The sequence below is a fragment of the Mesoplodon mirus genome (assembly GCF_964341445.2).
Source record: "Mesoplodon mirus genome assembly, chromosome: 3".
NCBI lineage: Eukaryota > Metazoa > Chordata > Mammalia > Artiodactyla > Ziphiidae > Mesoplodon > Mesoplodon mirus.
In genome coordinates, this window is record NC_138978.1 from 36,555,368 (window position 1) to 36,582,892 (window position 27,525).

General features: G+C 48.5%; 1 protein-coding gene across 6 annotated transcripts in view; it reads right to left on the reverse strand.

The window, feature by feature from the left end:
- Positions 1-5,758: 5,758 nt before the first annotated feature.
- Positions 5,759-27,525, reverse strand: part of SCMH1 (Scm polycomb group protein homolog 1) — a 199,266-nt gene continuing 177,499 nt past the window's right edge. For all 6 annotated transcript variants that reach the window (XM_082616150.1, XM_082616153.1, XM_082616149.1 and 3 more), the window contains 3 exons: positions 15,613-15,807; positions 7,943-8,073; positions 5,759-6,881 (listed from right to left, as the gene is read on the reverse strand). In XM_082616150.1, the coding sequence (XP_082472276.1) occupies positions 6,756-6,881; positions 7,943-8,073; positions 15,613-15,807 (452 nt within the window). In that variant the 3' untranslated portion in view covers positions 5,759-6,755. The remainder of the gene's footprint in view (positions 6,882-7,942; positions 8,074-15,612; positions 15,808-27,525) is intronic.

Below are 27,525 nucleotides of genomic sequence, written 5' to 3' on the forward strand. Positions count from 1 at the left end.
GGTCAGGCTGGGTCAGAGGGTTTTAGAGCGAGGTTCTTCTGCTTTGGGCACACTGATGAAAGCTACAGCCCCTCCCCAGAACAATGGGCTTTGCATATATACGTACAGTTCGAGGAGGCTCATCTAGACCAGATCCTCTGGTTTGGGTCCAGAGAGCAGAAGTGAGGAGGGGCGGAATGAGGGGCAGAGCTGGGCCCTCGTGTATGTTGCCCACCACCTCCCGCTAGGCCAGGGGTCCTCACTCCTGAGCTGAACACACATGTGCACACACCAGCCCCTCCACTCGCCCCCATACACCCAGCCTCCGGTCTGCGTGGCAGGTACCACTGGCCTGCATCTTTTCAGATTGGATCCTTGAGGCAATCAGGGCCTGGGGGCCACTGCTAGAGTGGGGACATTCAGGGCAAACGGGAATAGGAGGAATAGGGAGGCCTATGACCCTCATGTCCTGATGGTTCCTGGGGGAGAGTGGGAGGTGCTAGCCCTCCGTTCCCACAGACCCCTGCCCCCTGCCCAGCAGCTCCCCAGGGTGCTTGGGGGCTTGGCTCAGAGAGGGGGAACCAGGGCTGTAGGAAGTGGGTGGGGCCTGTGCAGCCACCTCTGTGATCTCAGGAGAGTCAACAATGCTTCTAGGCTTGGCCAGTGAACCAGGAAAAGTCCTCCCTACTCCCCACCCCAGTGTAAACGGATATCTCATGCAGCTTCGTGTGGGGCTTCTTCGGGGCAGCTCCTAGAATCCAGGGACTGAAGACATACTTCCTCCCTCTGTCAGGTCTCTCTGGGCCCTCCTGCCCACACAGGTCCCCACCTCAGTCACCAATTCCAGGCTCCCCTGAGCACGGACAGGGCCCAGCTGCTCCCAGAATGGATCAGAACGCAGCTGGTTCCACGGCTCCCCTGACACCAGGCCCTTCTCTTTGCCAGAGGTGGAGGTTGCTGTCCAGAAGAGCCCTGAGAAATAGGTCAAGCGCTGCCATGTCTTTTGAAGGACAGGGTTGTCACCCGCTGTTTGACCGGGGACCAGGACTCGGGTGATGCACAGCCTTTGTTAATGCAGAAATCTGTTCTTGGGTGGGTGGGGGCTTTGAAAGTGTTTTTCATGATGCAGATGTAGGTAGCACTTTCCCACACTGCTTCTGGAAGTCTCGATGGGGTGAGGGGGCGGAGGGGGCTGTCCAGAAGCGGATGCTGCAGACTGGGGAAGCTGCTTGACAGCGTGGAGAGAAGGCTGCCTCTTTCTCTGAGCAGCCGTTCTGAAGATGCCGATGAATTTGTTTCCCTGAGAGACTGAGGCAGAAGCTTGGGTGGGGAACTTGAGAGAGGAGACTGTGGCGTGGAGGAAAGGAGGAGGCCCGAGGCCCCAGGTGGTGGCAGTGAGGCTCGGGGGAGGGACCCAGCAGCCAGGGCTGACCCGCCTCTGCATCCACAGCCGAGAGTTACGGAATAACGGCTCTAAGCTCTCCAGGCTTCCCCCTCTTCTTCAGGCCTCTCTGGACTCTGCCATCACGAGCTGCTCTCACAGTAACAAGTGGGGGCTGTGGCTGTTTTGGACGGTTAACTCGAGTCATGATGAGTTATGCAGAGACAGACAGCTGGCCGGGAGAGGCGCCCTGATGGATGAGCATACACGTGGATGTACCAGAGAACATAACAAACACGTGAACATAACATACTTCTCTAGGGGCCTCGCCATCAGGCAGCTGTTTGGCATGAAATTTCCCAAACTGATTTGAGTGCCAATCTTTCCCCATTCTTACTGGAAATCTCTTTAAACGATTGTATTAGATATTTCCCTGGGCTCTGTTAACAGCCTTACGTGAGCTGAACATCAGTTCCACTTCTTTTTTGGCGGGGGTAAAAATTGTCTTTCATTGTAAGCATTTACAAAATGATATTTCACATACTGAAATGCACCGCAGTGTAAACTGGGTTATTTACAGCATCTCAGGCTGACATCTGGGTGATGGCGGACACGAGTTCGGCGTTGTGGAACAGCAGCCCCTTTTAGTCCTCTCACTGGATGTCTGTGACCTTACTGACAACCCCTACTTGGCACTGGAGGAAGACAACCTCTTGAATTTAAAGTTAAGAATGAAAGGTGGGTGGGAACTGCTGCACAGCACAGGGAGATCAGCTCGGTGGTGGTTTGTGACCACCTAGAAGGGTGGGATAGGGAGGGTGGAAGGGAGACGTAAGAGGGAGCGGATATGGGGATATATGTATACGTATAGCTGATTCACTTTGTTATACAGTAGAAACTAACACACCATTGTAAAGCAATTATACTCCAATAAAGATGTGAAAAAATATACAAAGTAAAAGAATGAGGAAAAAAAAAAAAAGAAAGAATGCAAGGTGAGCCCAAAGATGAGGGGCAGAGGGAGGCTGTGGCTAGGGCTCTTCTCACGTTATCTGGAGAGTGTCCACTTGGTGGCGCCTGTGGCTGCGATCCTCCACACCGTAGCAAGCATGGGTGTCTGCGTGAACTGCCCAGGGACCCCAGCTGAGGGGCAGGGGACGGGGCAGGGGCGAGGGCTGAGCTCAGCCGTTACGTGGGAGAGGACAGGCTGTCAGGAGAACAGACTCTGGAACTCAGGGGAAGAGTGGTGTGGACGCAGCCTTCGCCATCCGGGCCCCGGGACGCTCCAGCCTCAGTCTTGACTCCTCCCCTTGCCCACCAGCGGCTGCCTGTTGATTCCTGCCCATCCTTTGACAGGACCAGCCCAGCTGCCCACAGATATCTCGGGCCTGGTAACTGTACCCTGGGACCTGTTGGCCGCTGGCCCCTGGCAGCATCCTCAGTGGCTTTGGTGTTGGAGGACAAGCACACACACACACAGTTCTCACGCTTGGCCTGGAGGTTTCCAACTGGGGAGCTTCCCTGATGGGATGGGGTGACTTGGGGCATTAAGGTAGGGAGGCTGCAAAAAAGCTGAGGGACGACAGGGGCAGGAGGGAGTGTCTGGAGTCTCCTAGGCAAGACAGTTTTCCATGCTTTCAACTTTATTTGTAAGACAAGGGGCAAATCACCTGTGGCTCTTCTGAGGAGGGGTCGTGGCATCGGGCACGAGGGCAGAAACTGTGTCCACTTGGCCCACCGGTGACACAGCCCAGAGAAGGGTCTCTGGGTTTTTCCACAAAGATGCCGGAGAGGGTGCTGTGGACACTTCCACTTAAGACTAACAGCCTGGGAAACAGAGACAGAGCGGAGCCCAGGGACATGGGCCACGCAGCCGGCAGGTGGGGAGGGACCACGGGTGGGGACGGGGCAGAGAGGTTCCCCAAGGATTCAGCCCTGAGCGGAGCCTGCGCTCTTCTCTTCTCTCCTAAGTGCCTGTTTTTTTCCTTCCTGATGTTCCTCAGCACCGGAGTCAATGTCTCTCCTTGTCATAGCAATGAGGGTGGGCCCAGGAAGCTGCTGCCGGAGGCCTCTGTCCCCCAGTCCCACTTCCCCACACGCCTTCCCGCTTTGTGGGTGGCTGCCCTGTCGGGATCAGTGGTGTGGTCTCACCCACCAGACACCATTTCAGCTTCTTTGGATGACTTGGTCACTATTAGAAGGCTTGGCTTTGTCAAACAGTGAAGTCGAGGTGTTTTTTTTTTTTTTTGTTCTCTTAAATGACGTTCAATTCTGACCCCAGAGGTTAGGGCAGCATGAGTGAAACCGTAACAAATCCTTTCCCCTTCTGCAGAATTTGACATCTGGTTACCCTTCTAGTTCTGTTCCCTTGGAAACCAGATAAAAATGGAATGTCAACCATTTCAAGGCAACAGTGCTTATGATAAAAATGACCCCTAATTGTAAATCACCTGGTCTAGGAGTGCTGTGCATAGACTGTAAATCGCCCTTCCTGCAGGGCTTCCTGAGCACAGGGACCCAGTAGGCACGTCCCTGACAGGGACCTGGAAACTGTGCCTATGGCACCAGGGAGTTACTGGCTGCCCTGTAGCACGATGCTTCTAAACCAAGGTGAACCCCACTTCTCCCTAATATGTCTTATCCCCTTGCACCTGAGCTGTCACCTGGGCAACAAAGAATGGTCGTGGGGGCTTCCCTGGTGGCGCTGTGGTTGAGGGTCCGCCTGCTGATGCAGGGGACACGGGTTCGTGCCCCGGTCTGGGAGGATCCCGCATGCCGCAGAGCAGCTGGGCCCGTGAGCCATGGCCGCTGAGCCTGCGCGTCCGGAGCCTGTGCTCCGCAACGGGAGAGGCCACAACAGTGAGAGGCCCGCGTACCGCAAAAAAAAAAAAAAAAGAACGGTCATGGATGACTGTGGGCTCTGCAAGGACTGCTCCACCGGAAAGGCCTGCTTTGTGCCGGCAGGGTGTCCGGTCTGTCTGCAACGTGAGCACCACCCCCAGTGTAGCCTGTGGGAGTCGAGTCTGCACGGTTAGCAGGACCCGAGACAAAGGCTGCCTGGTGGGTGTGACAGGCAGTATGCTGTCTTGCACCCCTTACTAGCTATGGAGTTTGGGGCAAGTATTATAACTTCACCTCTCTAAGCTTTAGTTTCCTCATCTTTAAAGTGGGGGAACGTGGTGGTTATCTCTGAGAGCTGTAAGTGAGGTTTAAGTGAGCTAACGTACACAAACAACTTAGCACCAAGAAGCCCTTAACGAGTGTTCCCTGGAAAGGTGAATGTGCCTGCTGACGAGGGACAGGGTGGGGTGGGAGCCATTTTGCTCCACAAGCCCGGCCTGGCAGCACATCTGGCCTGCCTGCATACACTGGTGTTACCTTCACATCCAGAAGTTCGTCGCTGGGTCCAATGAGGCCCTCTTTGGGAGTACCCTGAATGAACAGCACAGCCTACGGGACACAGGTCCAGGAGTCTGTGGAGAATGGGCTTCTTCTAGTTCGGCAGCCCCGACCCTGACTGCTTCACGGGGCCCACGATTATAATAATGAACCTCACAGTGGCCAAGTGGAAAACACCACGTTGGAACTAGTCGCTGATGAGGGCTGGTAGGATCCTTAGAGGGCTCCTCGTCTAACCCCCTCATAGCCAGATGGGCCCAGAGGAGGGAAATGACCCACCTAAAGCATCACAAAAAATAGCTGCACTGGCTGGAATCTCGGCCCTGGCCTTGGAGTCAGATTCCTGGGCTTTAAATGCCTACTTTGGCAGTTCCTGTCTGTTCGATCAGAGCTTAAGTTTCCTCGTCTGTAAAGTGGGTCTGTTGTGAAGGTTCTATGAGGTCGTTCTAATCCCGACGGCGCAGCCGGTGGGGTGGGGCGCACAGCGACGTGTTAGTCGTTAGCAGGTTACACTGCACCGTGCTGCTGCCCCACGCCTTCTGCTCCTGGGGCCCTTTATAGACAGGGAGGTGAGGTCCTGGACTGGAGTACCGGCCCCCGGACGGCGCACGAGGTGCCCTGCAGGCTAGCCCGCATCTCTCCTCACCCCTGCACTGAGGCTCCTTGGAGCTGTTGACCCTACTATTGTCCTTCCTGCTCAGGCTTCCTGTGGCTGCTTCCTCCACACTGCTGTCTGGCTGCACCAGAGCACAAAGCCCTTTGAGGGCAGAGAACGGATCTCACACCGTCTCCCCAGGGGCTACGCCATGCTGGGGCCCCAGTGGGCACGTGGCAGACAGCCTGTTCTCTAGGGATTGCTGGAGTCACGAGAACTCAGGGAGCATCTTGTCCAAGTTTCCTCATAGATAAAAACGAGGAGCAAAGACCAAGACAAGGGGAGTGACCTGCCCTTCGGGGGAATACTGATTATCTGTTGACTGATTACAAAGACACTGGCATCTATATTGTTTTTTATTTATAAACAAATTGACATAAAATAAGTCCAGATGGCAGCGGGGGCAGCTGTGCTGCTGACTTGCTTACAAAGGAAGCATGTGGACAGTGGAGTGGGTACAACCAGACTCCAGCCTAGAGACCCCTTTCTCCCATCCATCTTAGGGCCTTCTTGGCTTAAAATCATTGGGCCCAACCTTCTTCAGCAGAAATTCTGGCCAGGGCAAGGGAGCTGCGGTGGGGACAGTGCAGGGCAGGGACTCCCATTCCCACAGATGAGGCCGAGGCTGCAGAGGGCCCAGCGGAGTAAGAGAGGCAAGGGGACAGGGACCCTAGGTAACGTCCTCTGGAAAGGGGCCACACCGCTCTGGAGAGGGCCTGTCTGGGGCCGGGGCAGGGCAGTCTCCCTCCTCCTGAAACCCAGTGTCTGGAGTGAGAGGGGTATGAACTGGAGGGCTTGCCCAAGTGCCAGAAACAATAAATTAACAATAAGAAAAGATCTTTTCTTAAAAAAGGTAGAGGTCTGCACCATGAGTTTGGAGTCCGCGGATCTCGTGAGAAGAAGGCAGGAGCCGTGGGGTAATGGGGAGCCACACCAGGCCCAACGGGTGGTGAGGGGACCGGGCACGAGTGTCACTTCAGGGCCCCGTCTTCCGAGGCCTCAGGGGTCAGGCCCTTCCTCCATCACTTGGAAGGCGTTCAGTCTAAATTCCTCGGGAGAGGCCGGCCAGGCCTGAGCAATAAATACAGGAGACCTCAGAGCCGAGGCGGGGCTGAGGGGAAGAGCAGCGGCAACCCTGGGCCCCATGCCCGCCTCGGCCCTTCATGGAAGGACATACCATGGCAGGCGGGGCAGTGCCGGCAGCTCCACACAGCCTCCTGGAGTCTTGAGGCAGCCTCGGACCCCACTGAGGTGCCTGGGAGGGGGCCGACGGCCCTCCTTCCTGGGAGAAGAATGGCCCCTCTGCTCGATCCCTCGGTTGTCTAGGCTGCGTCTCCCTGTTCAGAACTTGCCCTGCTTCAGCCGGTCAATGTGGTAGGAGAGCTTGAGTGCAGGCCCCAGCTTCAGACCCATGTACTTCATCATCATGTCACTGCGCAGCAGAAGCAGGGCCTTGCCATCGATCTCCTGGGGGGATGGAGGGAGGCGCCATCAGAGGCCTGGGTGGTCTGACCACCCCAGGTTCTGATTAAAGGCCACCCAGGGAGATGCCAGCCACGTGGCAGTGAACCTGCTGCGATGCTACAGCCTACCTGTTCTCCCCAGCTTCTGTCTCCAGCCACGCCTCCCGAGCATCTACTACTGACCCCCCCGGGTTAAGCTCTGCACACACGTTTACAGGACTCTCCTTTTCTCTGCTGCCCGAGAGGCAGTCTCCCCGGCTCCCAAACCTCTGAGGTCAGCTCAATTCCGTCTCCTCCCAGGCGGCCTCCCCAGTCAGTGTACTTGTCACTCATCACGGACTATTTTTGTATTGACCCTCAAGGGCTATCCGGTGAGTCACCTTCCTTCCTGAGCAGCAGGGACCCCTCCGTGTGGGCCAGGCACAAAGCAGGCGCTTGCTGAGCAGCTGTGAGACCTTCAGGCCTGATGTAAGAGCACCCTCCAAACCCACCTGGCACGAAGGAGTAAGTGACCAGTGAGAGGTAGCAGTGCTGTTCTGAGTGCCCGAAGCACAGGACAGCACCAGGCGGTAGGGGCTACAGGGAAGTGGGTTTGAGCCCCAGATGAGGAGTATGGTCACTGCAGGGGGGTCAGCAGCAGTCCCTGGCCACAGGGCCAGATGGCCACTTGAAGAGATGGGGGAGGCTCAGAGCGGAGAAAGTAGAGGATGGGGTTCTGATGAGGTAGGAGAGTTGGGGGCCACTTGGCAAGAGACTCTTTAACTTGGCCTTAGGCCACAGCAGGTAGCTAGGAGAGCAAGTGCTCCTAGGAGAGGAGAGTCCTGTCCCTGGGACCCAGTAGGAGTGTGGCTGAATCAGATCCTACACTAACGGAGTGAGCTGAATTCAGTGCCCAGGGAGGGCTGTTTGGGACCCAAGATTCTGTCTCTAAGTTTGTATGGTGTCACCTGTGCTCAGTTTCAAGGGACCTAGAACAAGTATATAGCTCGTGCCCCTTTAAGGGTCTATAAGGTGCAGAAGCAAGACTCCCAACGGACACAGGAGAGGTCAGGCAGGGGCACCTACGTGTTTGCGAAAGAGGTCAGCATGGGGTCCAAGCTGAGGATCAGCTTCCCGGACAAACTGCATCACGTCCTCGACTGTCCACGAGGAGGGGTCCCGGCCACTCTGTCGAGAGGCATCCCGGCGGTCCGACCCTGCAGGACAGGAGGACACCTGCATAACGGGCGGGGACTGGTCTGTAACTCCCCAGCACTCTCCTTGGCCTGTCCCAGTGGCCCTGTGTGACCACTGAGGCTCAGCAGTGCCAGAGCAGAGGAACCAGAGGCAACTGGGGGAGGGAATGGTTTTCAACAAAGGGACCAAAGGCCTGAGACCCTCTTCACTCAAATCTTAAGGGTAGGTCTGATTCTGGAAATGGTTAGAAGGAATTTTAAACTGAGGTTGTGATTCTGCCTGGACCTGAATCAGGGGTAGCAATGAAGTAAGGGGATTACCTGGATTGGGGGCGGGCGTGGAGGAGCTGGCAGGTGAGGCTGCTTTTGCTCTGGCTCTGGGGACCATTTCTAGAGAGACCTCGGGAGCTGGGTTAGATTATAGCCAAGTCCTTGGGGCCCAGGAAGGGAAAAAAAGTGATGGATAGTAATACCCAGTGCCTCTTCCAAGGCTGTAGCAAAGTCAGCCAAACACTTGGAGGCAGAACAGTTTTGCCTTGGCTGCCAGGAATCTCAATGTTAATCTAATGGTCTGCCTAGAGCTTTTATCTCAATCTTGGCTCAAAAACGGCCCCTCCCACTTCCCCTGTGGGATCTGAGCTCTCTGTATGATCGTCACCTGCACAGATCTCTGGCATGCTTCATCCCCTCTGCCTGGAATGTGCCCCCTTCTCTCCCTTCAATTTTTCTTTTTCGGGCAAACTCTGACTTAGCTAAGCAAGGGTTGGCTTCAAGGATCAGCTCCTTTATGAAACTTTTCCGGTCTAATCCTGAAATAATTGGTCTCCCAAAGCATTTCATGGATCTCTTGGTTACAGCTCAATCTCTACACACTTTCCCCCATCACATCACTCTAATAATCTTTTCTCCATAAGGCAGTCAAAACAACCTTTAAAAAGTAATTGGATCATGTCAATAAATGCAATGGCCTCGAAATGCGTACCTGAAATAAAGTCGAACCCCTTACCATGGTCTAGAAGGTATCCCATTATCTGACCCTTTCTATCTCCTCTCCCCCTTGCCCCCGTCCTTTACTCACCAAGCTCCAGACACTCTGGCTTTCTTTCTGCCTCCTGAATAAGCCATGCTTTTATTCTTTGACCCAGACACACAATTTCCTCTGTCTAAAATTGTCTTTTGCCCACATCTTTGCACACCTGATTCCTTCTCAACATTTGGGTTTCATCTCAAATATTGATTCCTCTGAGAGGCCTTCCCTGATATCCTAATAAAAGTACTCAGTCCCCACATAATCACTCTCAACCCAGTTACTCTAGTTCCCTCCACCCCCAGCACATATCACAACCTACAGTAATTCCATGCATTTATGTTTATCTGTCTTCTCCTATTCCCTATGTCCTTGTGATACTCTGATTAATAAGAAGAAACATATGTATTTGTCTTCATCCCCTTTTCTGGCACAGAACTCCTAAAACTCTAGGAATTTCCTAAGTGGTCCGAAAAATAAAGGTGTCTTTTGCTAATCATAGCAAGTCCCTTTTAGCCACACCTGGGTATGTTAATGTGGTGACTTTTGGAAAGCCCCTAAGGATGGGGGCCGGTTGCCAGAGGGACCAACCAGGTGACTAGAGGGTGGGAACGTTCAGCCCCACCCCCCAACCTCTGGGGAAGGGAGAGGGGCTAGAGATTGAGTTCAATCACCAATGGCCAACGACATAAGCAAACTTGCCGATATAATGAAGTCGCCATAAAAGCCCAAAGGACAGGGCTTCAGAGAGCTTCTGGGTTGGTGAACGTGTGGAGGTACTGGGAAAGCAGTGTACCCAGGAAAGGCACGGAAGCTCCATACCCCTTCCCCCATACCTTCCCCTATGCATCTCTTCCATTGGGCTGTTCCTGAATTGCATCCTTTTAATAAAAAACTGGTAATCTAGCAAGTAAACAGTTTTCCTGAGCTCTGTGAGATGCTCTAGCAGGTTAATCAAACCCGTGGAAGGGATCACAGGAACCTCTAATTTAGAGCCAGTCAGTCAGAAGCACAGGTAACAATGTGGACTTTGAACCGGCAGTTGAAGTATGTGTGTGTGGGGGTCAGTCTTGTAGGACTGAGCCCTTATCCTGTGGGATCTGATGCTTCCTCCAGGGAGCTAGTGTCAGAACTGAGTAAAACCGCAGGAGGCCCAGCTGGTATCGCAGAATTGCCTGGTGTGTGGAGACCCAAACGTCTGCAGGGGAAGTGAAGCAGGGCTGAACAGAGTGCTGAACGTGGGGAGACAGGCAGGAGGAGAGTGTTTTCCTTTCACAGCACATAAAAGAGTGCCTGCTCTGCCACAGCAGATGTTCAAACACGTTTGCTAAATCAATGAATGATCCTATGTAATAGTTCCACGTATATTTTTCTGTCTCCCCGCCAGACTAGGTCTGTCTTGAGGCAGGGACCCTGCCTTGCTCGTGTCGGTATCCTCACCACCCAGGAGATGCCCAGTCAACAGCTAACTGTCAGAGGTGAAACACCAGTGAAAGTAGAAAGGCCCTACTCTTCAACCATGTCTTGCAAAGGCTAAAGATCTTCTCTCATATTCCTTCATTCCAGGTCCCAGGTCTAAAAGTCGAAGCACACTTGGCTTGGAACCCCTCCTGCTCCCTGGGGAAGAGATTGGAACATATTACCTCTCAAGCTTGTAGCTGGGCACTGACTAGACCGGAGTGAAGTGTGCTGGAGCAAGCAGGGTGATTAGCGCCATAGAAATTCCAAAGGCTTTTTAGAGGGGTGGTAGACAGGGAGTTGGAGAGGGCTGTGTAAGCCAGCCACTTCTCCCTGCCCTGAAAGTCCACTGCGATGCTGAAACAGAAACCAACTGCACAGATGATGGAGAGCAGGGAGCAGATACTACACATGAATATGTCCATCTTAGCTTCTGGGACCATCTTAGCTAATTCCTCTACCCAGGGGAGCTAGGAATCACACACACACACACACACACACACACACACAATTATACACATACTTATATAATGATATTATAAACACACACACATATATACTCATATATTTACATGTTTGTCTGTTAGCCTACTCAATTAGAACATACACTCCATGAGGGCAGGAGGCAGGAAGTTGCTAATTTATACAGTGGTCAGGAGAGCATCTCTGAGATGACATTTGAGCAGAGACCTTGAGCATTAGACTGACTGGCATGTTTAAGGGTTAGCATGGAGGCCAGTGTGCTGGAGCAGAGTGAATGAAGAGACCGTGGCAGGAAATAACATCTGAGAGTATGTATGTATGTGGTGGGGCGGGACGAGTGGCAGGGCACATCACAGAGGACCTTGTAAGCCACTGACAAACCACTGGCTTTTCTGAAGGTTGGTTTTGAGCAGAGGAGTGACACGAACCAACTTACACTCTGAGTCTGCGCTGATAACAGTCGTTAAGGGGGCAAGGACAGAAGCAAGGGAGAGCAGTTGAAAAGGAGGCTACTGTAATAGTCCAGGCAAGAGACGACTGGGATGCACCAGGTGGCGGTGGTGAATGTGGCAGAGAGCGGCCTGATACACCCAGAACTCCCAGCATCGTCAGCTCATTTGACCCTTAAAACAGCTTTTGAAGGAAGTATCATCATCTTTAGTTTAGAGATGAGGGAACTGAGGCCCAGAGAAGTGAAGTGACTTGCCCAGGACCACACAGCTAGGAAGGAGAGAAGTTAGTGCCCTGTCTCTGTCTTCTCCTATGCCCATTTCTGCAGACAGACTATACCAGGGGTCTCTCTCTCCATCCAATGGGCACAGCTGGTGGTTACTCTTCACGCAAGGCAGAGTGTCTCAGTCTGAGGATGACTAAGGAAGGTGGGGCACATCCACAAGAGGCCAGACTGACAAACTGAGGCCCGACCATATGGATCAATGAAATAAGGGAGGGCATAGACTTGTCATCTAAATTCTTTGAGAGAAACAATTCTAGGGCCAACCAAAGAGAATTCTCTCATAGCTTTATGAGGATCTTCAGGGTCAAAAGAGATTCAGACTGTGACTTGGCCAACAGACTCCCAGTGTATCCCAAGGGAAGAGTGGAGATGCCTGGGAGACAACAGTGGCATCTGAGGCCAGTGCCATGCGAGGCAGCCTATCCGTATGATGTCACTTACGTGTGGAATCTAAAATATGGCACACATGAGGCCGTCTACAAAACAGAAACAGACTCACACACATAGAGATCACACTTGTGGTTGCCAAGGGGAGGGGGCGGGGGAGGGAAGGACTGGGAGTTCGGGACTAGCAGATGCCAATTATTATATATGTCAATAGGGTTGGATAAGCAACAAGGTCCTACTGTAGAGCACAGGGAACTCTATTCAATATCCTGGGGTAAACCATAATGGGAAAGATTATATAAAAAAAGAATGCCCATATGTGTATAACTGAGTCACTCTGCTGTGCAGCAGAGATTGGTACTACACTGTAAATCAACTGTACTTCAATAAAAAAAAATAAAGTTACAAAAGGAAGCACTCCTAACAGAAACAGGGCTTTGGGGAAGAGAACACTAATAGTAACCCCCTCATACCTGGGGAATGATTTAGTTTCCAAAATGACCCCATATCCCTGCTTCCATGTGATCCATTTAACACGCCTGTGAAAAGAGCAGGTCAGTATCACCGCCTCCACTTTGTGTCTGAGGAGTGTGAAGACCTGAGAGCTGAGGTGACTTAAGTCTCAAGGCAGGGAACCAACTCTCTGCTCTGCCTCTACTTCAGAGCTCCTTGCTGGGGTTAGGGTCGGGAGGGGCATCCCAGGCTTCTCTCCCAGTCTCGGCCTTCCTGAGAACCCCCTCTGCCACTGCAGGCCTTGCTTACTGGAGTCTTCTTATTCTTTAACACCTCATCCATCCCTGGACTGGGGGAGGCCACAGTGGGTGTGGAAATGGCATTCTCCTGTCTCCCCACTGCTGCTTTTAGACCATCTTCCGATAGAAGCTCATGTTCTTCAGAGGCCAGACATGTACCGACCGTCTGCTCTTCCAGATCACTTTCATCTGTAGATCTCTGGGTTTCTGCTCTTTGTTAAATGAAGACTTTTGGGTACTTAACTCACTACCTTCTGTTCCACCCCAATTCCTGCCATAATCCTCAGAGGCAATCCATTCAACTGCTGCCTTGCTTCCAGAGACTTTCATCTCTACTATACTTCAAATGCTTACTGCCAAGGATACTGTCTGGTTCTTGCATCACTTGGAACAAATCCACTTCGGAATTTTAAACATCCCCCCTCTCTGACCCCAACATCCCACCTTTTCAACTCTCTTGGGACCTATGTCCCCATAACCATTATGTCACAAAGATCTTTTTAGCACATCAAACTTATAGTCTCTCCATCCTTCAGCCTTCTCTCAGCCTTGCTTCTTCCCTGCCCTGCCCAGATCCAGTGTTGATGATCTAAACTCCTCTTCTTCCAGCTCCACTGAGTACCTGCTCCCCCGCTCCCTGCCCCCTCCTGCCCTGCTAGTTCAATGTAAAAACTTACCTCTCAAACTGTCTTTTTTCACCCCACATCTAGGTTTCTAAGAACCACACAAGAAAACCATAGCTCTTGTAAACTGGCAAACTAGCCTCCAAGCTCCAAGCATCGCTGGACCTTCGTGTTTCCTGCAAACCATCCCCTCCTCCTTGACTCATTTTCTCCTGTCTTCTTTATGGCTGGTCCAATCTCCTGGCACTCTGGAGCCCTTCCCTACTCAGCCCTCTCTCCATTCTCTTACGGCCACAGCCAGTTTTCCCTCCAGTCTCAGGGAGCAAGGTGTGCCTCCTTCTGTCTTAAGACTGATCCCTAATCCTTTCTACCACCCACAAGGCCTTACTTTCTCTTTCCTGTATTCTTAATTTCTTCTTCTTGGAAGGCTCAAGTTGTCTGCTGATAAACATGCCCAGCGTGCACCCACTCTAGAAGACCTTCTTTTGAAGGTCACCTTTTTTCTCATCAAACTCTCCTTGATATCCCCACCCACTGCAATCTGCCCTCACCACCCTCCAGCACCACTGAAGCTGCTCTTACTAAGATCACCAATTACTCACTAATCACCACATCCAGTAGATATTTCTCAGTCCTATTTTACCAAACCTTTTTGGGTTGTACTCGTCTTAAAACACTCTCTGTACTCCTGGCCACCACGGCACCAAAGTCTTCTGTTTTTCCTCACATTTGACTACTCCTTTGTCCCCTTGGTGGGATCCTCTTCCTGTTCCCTCCTCCTGAACTTTGTTGGTCCCCAGAACTCCTTCTTTGGTCAACTGTTCTTTTTGTTCTACTCCTGGGAGTTGGGGGGTCATTCACCCTACAGCTTCAACTTCCATCTCTTTGCTGACGACTCCCAAATATTTAACTTCAGCTCAGTATTCTTCCCTGAGGATCAGACCTGCACAGCCACTGCCTGCTGGGTATCACCTAGATGACCCACGGGCTCCCTCCCTTTCTTTGTCTTCTATGGTTGGTTCCCTCTCTCAGTGAATGGCACCACCATCTATCCAGTCACCCCTTCTAGAAACCTGGGAGACATTCCCACTCCTTTGTCACAACCCTTGAATCTGACTCAGTTTACCTCATGAAGAGTTTTCAAATCTATTCTCTCTTCTACAAACCTTCTACCACTGCCCTAGTCTAGGCCTTTATCATTTCTGGTCTGGCCAGAAACCTAAGTAACCTCCTAAGTGGTCTCTCTACTCTTGTCCTGCCTCAGCTCCATCCACAACACAGTAGTCAATGATCTACTGGAAACACAAACCTGTTTAGGTCTTGTCTCTAAGTAAAAGTCTCCAGAGCTTCGCATTACCTACAAGATCAACCCCAAACTCTTTAACGTGGCATTTAAGGTCCTCTATGATACAACCGCTGACGCTTGCAGGCTTTTCCCTTTGAAGTCCCAGAATTACATTTTGTTTTTCAGCAATACCAAACTGCATGTAGTTCCTGGTACAATCTGTGTTGGTTCTTATCCTTTTGCCCTTGTCCATACTGTACTCTCTTCCCTGGAAAGCTCTCCCTCCTCTACTACTCCTAATACATTAATATAGTCAACGTTTAAAATGTCAGACACTTTCTCAAGGAAGCTTCCCCTGGATACCAAGCTTGGGTTAGGTGTTCCTTCTTGCAGTTTTCATGCAACTCAAAGTGTATCTCTTTAGCCACACTCAAGATGTTGTTTTCAAGTTATCTATTTAAGTGTTTGTCTCTCCCACAAGACTTTGAGCTCCTTAAGGACAAGAAGTGATTGAGTTTTGCATCCCCATGACAAACACAGACGGTGTTCAAATAAATGGCTCATGAATGAATGAAGGACTCCTTCCCTGTCCCTTTGGCTCTAGGTCGCTGGCTCTTAGTTTCTGTTATTCTCAAGCTAATCCCAGAGCTTCAATTGCTCCCCAGGTGCCTAGTCAGGCACAATGGTAGCCCAGACCCCAGTCCACCCTCCAGGCAGCAGGCAACAGAGTTAAGTCCTTTCTTGCCTCCCAGGGTTCAGGAAGGAAAGAATGAGAGAGGGCAGGATAGCCAGAACTCTGAAAAGCTTACCCCTGGAGCAGAACCTGCGCACAGCCGAGGCAGTGCTCAGTGGGAGGCCACAGGATGGAAGCAAAGGCCGGTACCCAGGGTTTCGAAGATTTTGGGAGGCGCTGACAAGGTTGGTGGGATTCAAGGTGGAGTCCATTGAGTCTGAGTGTGGCTCCAAGGACCGGGCCAGGCTATTTCCCAGGGCAAAGGTCTCACCTGGAAAACAGTAAAACCAGAGTTACAGCAGGGACTAGCCTGAAAGGACTGCCAGGGCGCTGGCTCCCAGGAATCTGTTTGGGTGGAGTAAGAGGCAGCAAAGCAGAGAGCCCTGGGCTGGGTCACAGGGTGCCTGTGTACCAGTCATGGCTCTGGCTCTCACTAGGTGGCCTTAGTCAAGCCCAATGCCACTCTCTGGACATGGATCTCCTCAGAGACTTCCTTTTAGACTAGATGGTCTCTGAGTTTTCTTCTGGTTTGGATGTCTTAGGCTTTTTCTGACAAGGAGAACCTTAAAAAAAAAAAGAAAGCTATTCTGGGAAGAGTCTGCCCTAACACAAGATGCTAGAGCAGGGAATAGGGGTGCTGAAGAAGGGATACATTTGCTTAGAGGAAGTCACTTTAGAAGCTGACCCTCTTAGCCAGCAGGACACCTCAGAAATGCTTCTGGATGGCTGGCTAAAGGCCTGTCTGCAAAGGATCTGCTCCTATGTTTCCTCCCTCCTTTCATATTTGCCTTGTTTTATGGAAACATTCCAAGGAAGCTGGGGTTGTATAGTAGTGAGAGCATGGGCATGGAGCACAGAATCTGGGTTAGAATTTGACTCTGCCACTCAGCAGACAAGGTGCTTCCCTCAGTACCTCAGTCTCCTAACCTATAACATGGGAGGCCCCTTTCTCCCAAGGGGTTTGTGAACATCAAAAGAGAATGGCTGGGCTTCCCTGGTGGTGCAGTGGTTGAGAGTCCACCTGCCGATGCAGGGGACACGGGTTCGTGCCCCAGTCCGGGAAGATCCCACGTGCCGCGGAGCGGCTGGGCCCGTGAGCCATGGCCGCTGAGCCTGTGTGTCCGGAGCCTGTGCTCCGCAACGGGAGAGGCCAGAACAGTGAGAGGCCCGCGTACCTCAAAGAAAAAAAAAAAAAAAAAGAGAGAATGGCTATGAAAGCCTTTGTAAAGGGAACCTCATCCTGACATTTCTACACCCAGGCCACGGCCCAACCCCATGCAGCAGCCCCTACTCCTTGCACTACAGAACCTGAAGCAGACTCCCTCTCATGGTTGGGTTCTACCCATACCAAGTCAGATCCTCTGGCCACTGCCTTCTCTGCTTATGGGCGATGTCTTGGGTCCTGGACCATATCACACTGTCCTTTGTGGTTTTTCTTAGAGATTAGGTGTTTAGATAATGCTTGGGATTCATACAGGGCCTCTGATGAACGTTAAATTCAAGGAACTTGTCTGGTATACAGTAAGACCTCTTTGGCAAGATGGTTTAGGATTTTAGGACAACTTTCTAATTCTCACCTAAAATTGCTTGGTAAACCATGGGATTACAGTCAAATCTAGCATGAGACAGCAATTCATCCATATCTCAGGAAATTTAACTGATGAAGCCCTTTCCTAGAAATGGTTCTGAAGAGAGAAGTCTCTGAGGTGCTCTAGGATACCTAAACCATATCCCACCCCATTTCTGCAGGTGAGGTTTCAGATTCCTACTTTCCAGGAGAGATGATTATAGCAATGCCCCACTTTGAGACAAGGACAGGAATCCAATCCAGGAAACAGGATGCCTGGGTTCTACTTCTGGGCTCCTGCCTCTCACTAGGTATGTGATTCAAGGCAAGATATTTGTCTTTTCTGAGTACTAGTTTCCTCATCTGTAAAATGGGGAAAACTCACCCTTTGTCATGCTGAGAACATCAAATGAGAAAACAGAATGGGATGGACTTTACAAAGGTGGGGAGTTGTATTTTATTCTTCATTCAGAGTTAGAGTGTAAACCGAAGTTCTCTGCAATAGCTCAAGAAAAAAGTGAACTCTAGTTTCTGTATTTATCAGCACAGTAATAACCTCACCTTTCTAGTACTCATTTTACTCAGCAAAGACATACTTCACATGAGCTAACAGATGTGAAGAATAATTATGATGACAATGCCAGGGGTTCACCAGATGCTGATGCAAAATCAGTAAGTGTCTCTTCTCTTGGCAATGCTAAGAATGGTAAAAGAAATCTGGATTCTGAGTTGAGAGGTCTGAAAATCTGGACTGATGGCACCTGGACTAGGCAAGGTCATTAAATCTTATCCTAATGAGATGAAGAGGAAAGATGAAGCATCATGCCCAAGGCTCTGAGAGGTCCTAATCAGCCTAAGGCTGATCAAATGAGGCCCTGGCTGCCTTCAGTAGGATGATGCCAGGGCAGAAGACTGCAGTGCTTTCCAACTGTGCTCCACAGAGCCCTGCAGAACTCCCAGCTCCTCGGTAGAGCCTGGGCCTCATCCCAGCTTCTGTCAAAACAGCTCTGGTTTTAGCTTTTGTATACCAGAGTTTCATATAATCTTACCTTTGCAAAAAAGGAGTTCTACTGCTAAAACAAAACAAACTTTGAAACCACTGGCCCAGGCATCAGAAGTTGGGGCTGGAACACTTGAGTTCTAATACTGGTATGATGATTAGTGAATGATCACCACCTTTTTTCTGGGATTCAGCTTGTGCATCTATAAAATGGAGATGAAATCCCTTAACCTCACAGGATCAACTTGAATTAAATTCACCAGTGAATGTTGGAGACATGAGAACAATCAGCATGAGAGGGAGCTCGTTCATTCATTCAACAAACATTTGTTGAGCACCCTTTGTTTGCCAGCCACTGTGCTAGGTATGGGGTATGCAGAGGTAAACACAGACAAGGATCTTGCCCTTACACAGCTATTTTCAGTGAGAAGCAGATCTTCTGAGTATCACATTGCAAGGCTGACCTTAAAAACTAGAGTTCCCAGTGGAGGATGACCAGAACGGTGGTGAGAGGCCTAGAATTTATGGCAAAGGAGAAAGAGGATGGGCATATACAGGCTGGAGAAAAGTCAGAGGAGACAAAGACACCAAGGGCAGTCATGAGTAGAGAAGAGGGCTGGAGGTAGATCTGTTTTTTGGAAGGCAGAGAGTAGAGCAGGGGTAGGAGTTACAAGAAGGTAGATTTCAGCTCAGAAAGGAAGGCATTTGGTAATCAGAAGTATCGAACGATAAAACTGATTGCCAAAGGTGACTATGAGCAACGTATCATTAGGGGAATTTAAGCAGAAGTCAGATGAACACAGCTGTTCTGCTGGGCTAGATACCAGATCATTTCTAGATCCATTTCTGCTTCTGAGATTCAAGGACTCTACGCTCAGAAGCATGCTTTCCCCTTCATGGGGGTAAACTGAATGATCAAGAAACAACTACAGTTGTGGATCTAAGAAACTTCTTGCACCAACACAGGACTCAGAGGCTAGCACAGTTCTTACGCATGCTTAAGACAGACTTAAGTCTGTCCCATGTTAAAAAAATATCTTTCTCTGAACCACGTGTCCCACATCCTCTACTAGAATTCATGGCAAAGGAGAAAGAGGATGGGCATATACAGGCTGGAGAAAAGTCAGAGGACTAAGTATCCTTTCATTCAACAAATATTATTAAATACTTACTATGTGACAGTTAGGGTGATGGATACTGAGAATAGTGAAAAAGATAGATTTCACCCTTCCCCTCATGGAATATTTAATTTAGTGGGGAGGATGACAAAATACAAGCTCATAAAAAACAGAAACTGTTGTAAATATTCCTAAGAAAGGAATAGGGAATTAAGACAGAAAATAACAGGGGGACCTTTTTAGATGAGGAGACCCTGAGAGGCCTCCCTGACAACTTGACAAGTTGTTCTCTGAAGAAGAGTCCAAGTGGAGGTGTGCCAGATAGTGTGCTTGGTTTTAGGGTTCAATGGAGGCCCTAAATGAATCCCAAAGCATTAGCTAAACAGTTGATTTCTAAGAAAAACTACAAAGGATAAGAATGTGGTCCAGGACTCAGGATACTCCCCACATGCAGAGAATTTTATGGGTCTGGGTAGATCACAGGAAAGGATCTGCTGTAGGTTCCCTGGTGCAATGGCTAGGGGCTGCTGCCTGGTCACATACAGAAAGACCCTGAGGTCTTTCTGAGCTTGGAATATTCAGGGAAATGGGGAAAAACAATGTAGCTAAAATGTAGGGAACAAAGAGATGAATTTGGAGAGGTAGGCAGGGGCCAGATCATGCAGGACACTGAAAACCAAAGTAAGACATCTGGATTTTATTAAAAGTGCATTAGAGGGCTTCCCTGGTGGCGCAGTGGTTGAGAGTCCGCCTGCCGATGCAGGGGACACGGGTTCGTGCCCCGATCCCGGAAGATCCCACATGCCGCGGAGCGGCTGGGCCCGCGAGCCATGGCCGCGGAGCCTGTGTGTCCGGAGCCTGTGCTCCGCAACGGGAGAGGCCACAGCAGTGAGAGGCCCGCGTACAGCAAAAAAAAAAAAAAAAAAAAAAAAAAGTGCATTAGAGGGACTTCCCTGGTGGTCCAGTGGTTAAGAATCTGCCTTCCAATGCAGGGGAAGCAGGTTCGATCCCTGGTCGGGGAACTAAGATCCCACATGCCGCGGGGCAACTAAGCCCGCGCGCCTCAACCACTGAGCCCGTGCACTCTGAAGCCCACGTGCCACAACTGGAGAGAAGCCAGCGTGCCACAAGGAAGAGCCCACGCGCTGCAATGAAAGACCCCACGTGCCACAGCAAAGATCCCGCATGCCGCAACTAAGACCCGATGCAGCCACATAAATAGATAAATAAAAGTGCACTAGAACACCACTAAAGAGTTTTAAGTGAGGGAATGCCATAATCTAATTTATGCTTTAAGAACACCATTTGGGCTATTAAGTAGATAATGGACCAGAGAGGAACAAGAGAGGTAGTAAGGGGACCAGATAGACCAGAAAGGATCTCTCAGGCCAAGAGAGGGAGGATGATGGTGAAAGCAGTAGAGATGATAAGATATCCATAGATTCAAGATACATTCTGGATTTCCGCTGCTAGCTAAGGATCAGACATACCCTACTGCTTCAAACAACTAAAAGAAAAGACAGACGGAGATCACCTTCCTCCCCACGGATACACCAGAAATACAGCTACACGTGGAACAACTCCTACAGAACACCTACTGAACGCTGGCAGAAGACCCCAGACCTCCCAAAAGGCAAGAAACTCCCCACATACCTGGATAGGGCAAAGCGGAGAGATTCCCGCACAGAGGATCGGTGCCGAGCGGCACTCACCAGCCCGAGAGGCTTGTCGGCTCGCCCGCCGGGGCGGGCGGCGCTGGAAGCTGAGGCTCGGGCTTCGGTCAGAGCGCAGGGAGAGGACTGGGGCTGGCGGCGAGAACTCAGCCTGAAGGGGGCTAATGTGCCACAGCTAGCCGGGAGGGAGTCCGGGAAAACTCTGGAGCTGCCGAAGAGGCAAGAGACTTTTTCTTCCCTCTTGGTTTCCTGGTGCGCGAGGAGAGGGGATTAAGAGCGCTGCTTAAAGGGGCTCCACAGACGGGCGCGAGTTGCGACTGAAAGCGCGGAGCCCAGTGACGGGCGTGGGACGCTGGGGCTGCTGCTGCCGCCGCCAAGAAGCCTGTGTGCGAGCGCAGGTCACTGTCCACACCGCCCTTCCGGGAGCCTGTGCAGCCCGCCACTGCCGGGGTCCCGGGATCCAGGGGCGGCTTCCCTGGGAGAACGCACGGCGCGCCTCAGGCTGGTGCAACGTCACGCTGACCTCTGCCGCTGCAGGCTCGCCCCGCACTCCGTGCCCCTCCCTCCCGCCCGGCCTGAGTGAGCCAGAGTCCCCGAAGAGGCTGCTCCTTTAACCCTGTCCTGTCTGAGCAAAGAACAGACGCCCTCCGGCGACCTACACGCAGAGGCGGGGCCAAATCCAAAGCTGAGACCCGGGAGCTGTGAGAACAAAGAAGAGAAAGGGAAACCTCTCCCAGCAGCCTCAGAAGCAGCGGATTAAAGCTCCACAATCAACTTGATGTACCCTGCATCTGTGGAATACATGAATGGACAACAAATCATCCCAAATTGAGGAGCCAGGAGTCAGTGCTGTGCCTCTGAGGTGGGAGAGCCAACTTCAGGACACGGGTCCACAAGAGACCTCCCAGCTCCACATAATATCAAACGGCGAAAATCTTCCAGAGATCTCCATCTCAACACCAGCACCCAGCTTCACTCAACGACCAGCAAGCTACAGTGCTGGACACCCTATGCCAAACAACTAGCAAGACAGGAACACAACGCCACCCATTAGCAGAGAGGTGGCCTAAAATCATAAAAAGTCTGCACACACCCCAAAACACACCACCAGACGTGGACCTGCCCACCAGAAAGACAAGATCCAGCCTCATCCACCAGAACACAGGCACTAGTCCCCTCCACCAGGAAGCCTACACAACCCACTGAACCAACCTTAGCCACTGGGGACAGACACCAAAAACAACGGGAACTACGAACCTGCAGCCTGCAAAAAGGAGACCCCAAACACAGTAACATAAGCAAAATGAGAAGACAGAAAAACACACAGCAGGAGAAGGAGCAAGATAAAAACCCACCAGACCTAACAAATGAAGAGGTAATAGGCAGTCTACCTGAAAAAGAATTCAGAATAATGATGGTAAAGATGATCCAAGATTCTATTTCCCAGATCCAAAATCTTGGAAATAGAATAGACAAAATGCAAGAAACAGTTAACAAGGACCTAGAAGAACTAAAGATGAATCAAGCATCGATTAAAAACACAATAAATGAAATAAAAAATACTCTAGATGGGATCAATAGCAGAATAACTGAGGCAGAAGAATGGATAAGTGAGGTGGAAGATAAAATAGTGGAAATAACTGCTGCAGAGCAAAATAAAGAAAAAAGAATGAAAAGAACAGAGGACAGTCTCAGAGACCTCTGGGACAACATTAAACGCACCAACATTCGAATTATAGGGGTTCCAGAAGAAGAAGAGAAAAAGAAAGGGACTGAGAAAATAGTTGAAGAGATTATAGTTGAAAACTTCCCTAATATGGGAAAGGAAATAGTTAATCAAGTCCAGGAGGCACAGAGAGTCCCATACAGAATAAATCCAAAGAGAAATACGCCAAGACACATATTAATCAAACTGTCAAAAATTAAACACAAAGAAATCATATTAAAAGCAGCAAGGCAAAAACAACAAATAACACACAAGGGAATCCCCATCAGGATAACAGCTGATCTCTCAGCAGAAACTCTACAAGCCAGAAGGGAGTGGCAGGACATAATTAAAGTGATGAAGGAGAAAAACCTGCAACCAAGATTACTCTACCCAGCAAGGATCTCATTCAGATTTGATGGAGAAATTAAAACGTTTACAGACAAGCAAAAGCTGAGAGAGTTCAGCACCACCAAACCAGCTTTACAACAAATGCTAAAGGAACTTCTCTAGGCAAGAAACACAACAGAAGGAAAAGACCTACAATAACGAACCCAAAACAATTAAGAAAATGGGAATAGGAACATACATATTGATCATTACCTTAAATGTAAATGGACTAAATGCTCCCACCAAAAGACACAGATTGGCTGAATGGATACAAAAACAAGACCCAGATATATGCTGTCTACAAGAGACCCACTTCAGACGTAGAGACACATACAGACTGAAAGTAAGGGGATGGAAAAAGATATTCCATGCAAATGGAAACCAAAAGAAAGCTGGAGTAGCAATTCTCATATCAGACAAAATAGACTTTAAAATAAAGACTACTAGAAGAGACAAAGAAGGACACTACATAATGATCAAGGGATCGATCCAAGAAGAAGATATAACAATTGTAAATATTTATGCACCAAACATAGGAGCACCTCAATACATAAGGCAAATACTAACAGCCATAAAGGGAGAAATCGACAGTAACACACTCATAGTAGGGGACTTTAACACCCCACTTTCACCAATGGACAGATCATCCAAAATGAAAATAAATAAGGAAACACAAGCTTTAAATGATACATTAAACAAGATGGACTTAATTGATATTTATAGGACATTCCATCCAAAAACAACAGAATACACATTTTTCTCAAGTGCTCATGGAACATTCTCCAGGATAGATCATATCTTGGGTCACAAATCAAGCCTTGGTAAATGTAAGAAAATTGAAATTGTATCAAGTATCTTTTCTGACCACAATGCTATGAGACTAGATATCAATTACAGGAAAAGAGCTGTAAAAAATACAAACACATGGAGGCTAAACAATACACTACTTAGTAACGAAGTGATCACTGAAGAAATCAAAGAGGAAATTAAAAAATACCTAGAAACAAATGACAATGGAGACACGACGACCCAAAACCTATGGGATGCAGCAAAAGCAGTTCTAAGAGGGAAGTTTATAGCAATACAATCCCACCTTAAGAAACAGGAAACATCTCGAAAAAACAACCTAACCTTGCACCTAAAGCAATTAGAGAAAGAAGAACAAAAACATCCCAAAGTTAGCAGAAGGAAAGAAATCATAAAAATCAGATCAGAAATAAATGAAAAAGAAATGAAGGAAACGATAGCAAAGATCAATAAAACTAAAAGCTGGTTCTTTGAGAAGATAAACAAAATTGATAAACCATTAGCCAGACTCATCAAGAAAAAAAGGGAGAAGACTCAAATCAATAGAATTAGAAATGAAAAAGGAGAAGTAACAATTGACACTGCAGAAATACAAAAGATCATGAGAGATTACTACAAGCAACTCTATGCCAATAAAATGGACAACCTGGAAGAAATGGACAAATTCTTAGAAATGCACAACCTGCCAAGACTGAATCAGGAAGAAATAGAAAATATGAACAGACCAATCACAAGCACTGAAATTGAAACTGTGATAAAAAATCTTCCAACAAACAAAAGCCCAGGACCAGATGGCTTCACAGGCGAATTCTATCAAGCATTTAGAGAAGAGCTAACACCTATCCTTCTCAAACTCTTCCAAAATATAGCAGAGGGAGGAACACTCCCAAACTCATTCTACGAGGCCACCATCACCTTGATACCAAAACCAGACAAGGATGTCACAAAGAAAGAAAACTACAGGCCAATATCACTGATGAACATAGATGCAAAAATCCTCAACAAAATAGTAGCAAACAGAATCCAACAGCACATTAAAAGGATCATACACCATGATCAAGTGGGGTTTATTCCAGGAATGCAAGGATTCTTCAATATACGCAAATCAATCAACGTGATACACTATATTAACAAATTGAAGGAGAAAAACCATATGATCATCTCAATAGATGCAGAGAAAGCTTTCGACAAAATTCAACACCCATTTATGATAAAAACCCTGCAGAAAGTAGGCATTGAGGGAACTTTCCTCAACATAATAAAGGCCATATATGACAAACCCACAGCCAGCATCGTCCTCAATGGTGAAAAACTGAAACCATTTCCACTAAGATCAGGAACAAGACAAGGTTGCCCACTCTCACCACTCTTATTCAACATAGTTTTGGAAGTTTTAGCCACAGCAATCAGAGAAGAAAGGGAAATAAAAGGAATCCAAATCGGAAAAGAAGTAAAGCTGTCACTGTTTGCAGATGACATGATACTATACATAGAGAATCCTAAAGATGCTACCAGAAAACTACTAGAGCTAATCAATGAATTTGGTAAAGTTGCAGGATACAAAATTAATGCACAGAAATCTCTGGCATTCCTATATACTAATGATGAAAAATCTGAAAGTGAAATCAAGAAAACACTCCCATTTACCATTGCAACAAAAAGAATAAAATATCTAGGAATAAACCTACCTAAGGAGACAAAAGACCTGTATGCAGAAAATGATAAGACACTGATGAAAGAAATTAAAGATGATACAAATAGATGGAGAGATGTACCATGTTCTTGGATTGGAAGAATCAACATTGTTAAAATGACTCTACTACCCAAAGCAATCTACAGATTCAATGCAATCCCTATCAAACTACCACTGGCATTTTTCACAGAACTAGAGCAAAAAATTTCACAATTTGTATGGAAACACAAAAGACCCCGAAGAGCCAAAGCAATCTTGAGAACGAAAAATGGAGCTGGAGGAATCAGGCTCCCTGACTTCAGACTATACTACAAAGCTACAGTAATCAAGACAGTATGGTACTGGCACAAAAACAGAAAGATAGATCAATGGAACAGAATAGAAAGCCCAGAGATAAACCCATGGACATATGGTCACCTTATCTTTGATAAAGGAGGCAGGAATGTACAGTGGAGAAAGGACAGTCTCTTCAATAAGTGGTGCTGGGAAAACTGGATAGGGACATGTAAAAGTATGAGATTAGATCACTCCCTAACACCATACACAAAAATAAGCTCAAAATGGATTAAAGACCTAAATGTAAGGCCAGACACTATCAAACTCTTAGAGGAAAACATAGGCAGAACACTCTATGACATAAATCACAGCAAGATCCTTTTTGACCCACCTCCTAGAGAAATGGAAATAAAGACAAAAATAAACACATGGGACCTAATGACACTTAAAAGCTTTTGCACAGCAAAGGAAACCATAAACAAGACCAAAAGACAACCCTCAGAATGGGAGAAAATATTTGCAAATGAAGCAACTGACAAAGGATTAATCTCCAAAATTTATAAGCAGCTCAGGCAGCTCAATAACAAAAAAACAAACAACCCAATCCAAAAATGGGCAGAAGACCTAAATAGACATTTCTCCACAGAAGATATACAGATTGCCAACAAACACATGAAAGGATGCTCAACATCTTTACTCATTAGAGAAATGCAAATCAAAACTACAATGAGATATCATCTCACACCAGTCAGAATGGCCATCATCAAAAAATCTAGAAACAATAAATGCTGGAGAGGGTGTGGAAAAAAGGGAACACTCTTGCACTGCTGGTGGGAATGTGAATTGGTACAGCCACTATGGAGAACAGTATGGAGGTTCCTTAAAAAACTACAAATAGAACTACCATATGACCCAGCAATCCCACTACTGGGCATATACCCTGAGAAAACCATAATTCAAAAAGAGACATGTACCAAAATGTTCATAGCAGCCCTATTTACAATAGCCCGGAGATGGAAACAACCTAAGTGTCCCATCATCAGATGAATGGGTAAAGAAGATGTGGCACATATATACAATGGAATATTACTCAGCCATAAAAAGAAATGAAATTGAGCTATTTGTAATGAGGTGGATGGACCTAGAGTCTGTCATACAGAGTGAAGTAAGTCAGAAAGAGAAAGACAAATACTGTATGCTGACACATATATATGGAATTTAAGAAAAAAAATGTCATGAAGAACATAGGGGTAAGACAGGAATAAAGACACAGACCTACTAGAGAATGGACTGGAGGATATGGGGAGGGGGAAGGGTAAGCTGTGACAAAGTGAAAGAGCGGCATGGACATATATACACTACCAAACGTAAGGTAGATAGCTAGTGGGAAGCAGCCGCATAGCACAGGGAGATCAGCTCGGTGCTTTGTGACCGCCTGGAGGGGTGGGATAGGGAGAGTGGGAGAGAGACACAAAAGGGAGGGGATATGGGAACATATGTATATGTATAACTGATTAAATTTGTTATAAAGCAAAAAATAAAAAAAATTATAAATAAATAAATAAATAAATAAATAAAAACAAAACAAAACAACAAAAAAAAGAAAAGACAAAATATATAAAATAAGTTTTCAGACACTGAGCATTAGATAGTACAGGATAGAGACTCCTGAAAGAGGGGAAACAAATGAGATGAGCCCTAGGCTTGCTCCCAGCTTACTGTGTGGAGAGCTTCCTGGCTACAGTGCAGGGAGGGGAAGA